Below are 4,395 nucleotides of genomic sequence, written 5' to 3'. Positions count from 1 at the left end.
CTTTTTTTGAACTTTCTCAATGATTTTGAAGGATAAGTTAAAAAATTATTATTTTAAATAATTATTTTTTATTTAAAAATATCAAAGAAACAATTAAAGTAAACAATTAAATTATGTTTTTAAGATAGTAATTGATAGATTTAATAATGGGATAATTCTGGTTAAGCATTGCTATAAGTAGATTGCTTTAATTGCTGGAATTTTCTATTTTTAACACTAAAATTTCAGTCCTTTTTATAGTAGTATTCTATTTGCTTAATCTTTTATTTTCTTTTTCTAATAAGATCTGAAGTAATAATATCGTGGATAGCACGTTTGAGACATAGAAGCAAATAAAGTAAATCAAATAAAAAAAAAAGAGAAATTCATTTGCAATTTAATTTGATTGGACTGATACATCTCAGAAGATCTTATTTTATATTGCATCCAGTTGACCATTATTTAAAAACTTCTTCCCAACAAAATATGGTAACGTTGCATCCAGTTCACCATTATATTGCCACCCCTAAGCTTTCATGCATTCGACTTTGAATTTTGGTTTTGTTATGACTTATGTGTTTGATTTGATGTTATAATTAAATCTTGACTAAATATTGTATTTAAGTCTGAAAAATATAATTTAAATATTAGTTATATATTGTGTATTTGTGTTATTAGTTAATTGAATACTTTGCATTTGAAATACTATATTAATTTTAACTAGATAGTCCATAAAAGTGTTAAAACTAAGATTGATATTGCCATATTTTTCAAAACGTATTATTGACAATACACCGCATTAAACCCGTATATACACGTCACGTATTTTTTCCGTATCTGAATTTTATGGCCAAATTTTTATAAATGTATTTTTTACCATTTGTCATATTATACCCGTAAAATTTATGTACCCTTTTTTTGCCGTACTCGTATTTACTAACTAGGATCAATACTATATTTATTGTCTTGCAACATATTTTGTCATAAAGCTACTTATATAAAATCAGTGTAGTATATATGTTAACCAAAAAAGCAAGAAAAAATCTCAAATCAACATTTCTAAATATTTAAAAGAATTGGCATTCACTCTTTTCTTTTCCTATTTTCCCAGTTGTTAATATCTTCCCATTCATTATTGGAATTTTGCAAATCAGTCTTCTTTCTGATATTTTATTTAATAAAATTACATATACAAACTATTTATACAAATTATTTCCTATAAACTAATATAATAACCGTGTTTTTTTTTTTAAATGTATATTATTTTTTTTCTTATCTGAAAACACATTAATTGGTATGAAAAAGTTTGAACATAAAACATTCTTGTATTTAATATGGATAAGTTGCATACATATATTTTTATTTTTATTTGATGACATATACGTACATATATGTCCATACCACATGACACTCTTATTACTGAAAGGAAATTACACAACTCATAGAGAAAACTCATGGGCCAAAGCGCAGCAATTTCAAAACAAAAACAAAGCAAATAATAATAAAGTGAGTTTCGAAGGCAACGCAACCACATCAACAAATGAGATCAAAGTTCAAAGGAGCTTGAGTGAGAAATTACCACGTTGATTGTCTGAGAGGAATTGATCTCATTTTTTCTGGAATTCTCAAATTATGGGAGCATCCTGTGATACGCAAGCCTCTAAGCATTGGCATGTGTTAGAATATGAGTTCTAGTCATTAAAGGATAAATCTGTAATTTCAGTTAGACAAAGGGTAAATCTGTAATTCTAGTCTGACTAACCAGTTAACTTGTTGACTGGGGTCAGTTTACTTTTTAACAAACTTTTGTAACAGTATTGGTTAATCAGATTTTACGCACACAAATATTCAGACTTATTTTCTCTCGTTTTCTCGCGTTTTCTCACACTTTCTTGGCACTTTTCTTAGCTGCCTTTCTTTCAATTTCAAGCTCTCATTTGGTATTAGAGCCATTGACAAACATCAATAATGGCCGATCAAACTTCTTTTGTTTCTTCCTTTGACAGATCTGAAACAAACCCAAACTCAAAATCTCCCACTAGCTCCACTAATCCCAGCAATTCCTCTGGTTTTTCATCATCCACACTTCCAATTATCTCACCCAAGCTGACGAGAGATAATCACAGGTTCTGGAAGTCTCAGATAATCTTTGCTGTCAGTTCGCAGGATCTTGAGGAGCATCTCACTGGTTTGGTTCCTTGCCCAACTCCTTTCATTAGAGTTCAATCGGAAATTTCAAGCTCTGAGGTAATCAAGAAATCTAATCCTGAGTATACTTTGTGGAAGAAAACTAAAAACTTCTAATTAGTTGGTTGCTGTCTTCGATTTCAGAATCAATGTTTACAGTAATTGCTAAATGTCAACATGCTACTGAAATCTGGATAACACTAGAAAAGGAATTTCTTACTGAATCTAGAGCCAAAACATTACATGTTAAGAGTTTGTTACAGAACACTAAGAAGGATAGCCTTAGCATGCATGGCTATTTTCTAAAGATGAAAGGATTTGTTGAGAATTTGACTACTAGTGGGGTTAGTGTTACGAACTACTGAATTACGTATTAGATGGTCTTGACTCAGATTATGATGTTGCTGTAGTCAATATAACCTCTAGGTTAGAGTCTAGACTAGAACCAATCTCTATTCAAAAAGCTCAAATCATCTTGCAAAAATTTGAGCTAAGACTGAAAAGGCAAATTCTACCCTATGAGTTCCATGGAGTCTTAGCTAATATTGTTAATCTTGCTATAAACACCAGCAATAAGAAATCCCAATTATCTCAGGATGCTCAAAACCTTGCAGGAAAACTTCAGTACAATACCCTACCTCAAACTGATCAATTTTATAATTTCCCTTCACCATATACCCTACTTACTCAAAATCAAACCATGTCTACACCCGGATATGCTCAGAATTCGTTTTATAGTCAACAGTTTCATAATGGTTATTCTGATGGTAGAGGTAGAGGTAGGACTGGAGGAAGAAACAAATTTGTTTGCCAAGTATGTGGAAAAACTGGGCACCTTGCACTAAATTGTTACCATAGGTTTGATGTTCACTTTACAGGACAACATTCCTCCTTTCCTGGCTTTACAAACAGTTCTCCTAACTTCACACACAACCCTGGTCCTACTAATATTGCTGGTTTCTCCAGATCACATGAGTTCAGCCAAAACAACTACTCACCCGCAGCTCATCATAATTACTCACAGAATGCTAATCTTGGAACTTCTCTGCAACCCTCCAAAAATCTATTCCCTCAACACACCATAGTGTCACATACACCTACTCCTAATGTTGGTTCTCCATTAAGTACAGGTTCTATGGTGGAAGCTTGGGGGGGCATTTGCGAGAGTATAAATCCAGAGTTTGCAGTTTTCATAAGTTGACAATCGATGGTGGAAGATTTCTGATGAATGTAATCCTTACCGTTAAATACTTTAAGTGGACTAACTGCCCAATCTCTCCGGGTAAGCTATGGCAATCAATTGATCCTCCATAATTCTCGACATGAAGAACTCTGAGCAACCTGAGTCTTGTGAAAATAGAGGTTGATGTTTGCCTGAAAGAGTCCCGATCTCGATCGTACAACAAGAGGGAACGTGAGAGAGAATTACAATGTTGGAACAAAGAACTTGTTTCAGAATTAAAAACAAGTCGGCGAGATGATGATGTTGGAGTTAGAGAGCAAGTTGGATGGTGAATTCCGTCGTAAATGTGAACGAAATTCAGCTCTTTTGCCTTTTGAATTGCAAGATCCCGCAAAAGATCATGGATTCGACGTGTTTCAACCCTCCCCCGACAAATGTTTTCAATTTGAATCATGCTTCTATTGATCAACTCATCCAGGTTGTTTTTTGCCACCTCTTCTATTACTCGATCATCATCTTCTCGTATGAAACCTTCTGCAACCAGTAATCGGATTGCTTTCTCTAGGAATTCAAAATCCTCAGGGAAAATCCCAAGATAGAGAAAGCAGAGCTTCAATTGATAAGGCAAATCATTGAAGCTTAACGTTAATAAGGAAGGTATGTGAATTGAATCATTCCTTAAATGTTGCCAAAAGTGATCACGAACCGAGCGCCACTCTTGTGGTTTCTTTGTAGACAACAGCCCGCCTAATACAATTATGGCAAGTGGCAGGCCGCTGCATTTTTCAACCATTTCTCTTCCTAGCTTTTCTAATTCTTCGTTTGCATTTGATTTTCAAAAAGCGTTCTCACAGAATAAGTTCCAAGACTCGTCAGGCCTAAGAAAACGAAGTTTATGAACATGAATTCTCTCATCTGAACGCTCAGCTACTTCTTTGATGCGAGTAGTGATTATAACTCTGCTTCCATTGTTGCCATCCGGAAAGGCTCTTTTCAAACTCTCCCATGCTTCTTTCTGCTATACATCATCGATCACCGCCAAGTAT

The 4,395-nt window shown here is 33.9% G+C and overlaps 1 protein-coding gene across 1 annotated transcript; it reads right to left on the bottom strand.

Annotated features, from left to right (window-relative positions):
• Positions 1 to 3,427: 3,427 nt before the first annotated feature.
• On the bottom strand, positions 3,428 to 4,142 carry LOC116143010 (putative disease resistance RPP13-like protein 3). The gene is made up of 2 exons (XM_031428427.1): positions 3,596 to 4,142; positions 3,428 to 3,507 (listed from the first exon to the last, which is right to left on the bottom strand). Exons 1-2 carry the CDS (start codon positions 4,140 to 4,142, stop codon positions 3,428 to 3,430), a joined length of 627 nt encoding a protein of 208 aa, XP_031284287.1.
• Positions 4,143 to 4,395: the final 253 nt, after the last annotated feature.

Source organism: Pistacia vera, unplaced genomic scaffold (assembly GCF_008641045.1).
Source record: "Pistacia vera cultivar Batoury unplaced genomic scaffold, PisVer_v2 Contig423, whole genome shotgun sequence".
Classification (NCBI taxonomy): domain Eukaryota; kingdom Viridiplantae; phylum Streptophyta; class Magnoliopsida; order Sapindales; family Anacardiaceae; genus Pistacia; species Pistacia vera.
The sequence above is the reverse complement of the archived record's forward strand: the minus strand, read 5'-3'. Positions and strand labels throughout refer to the sequence as shown.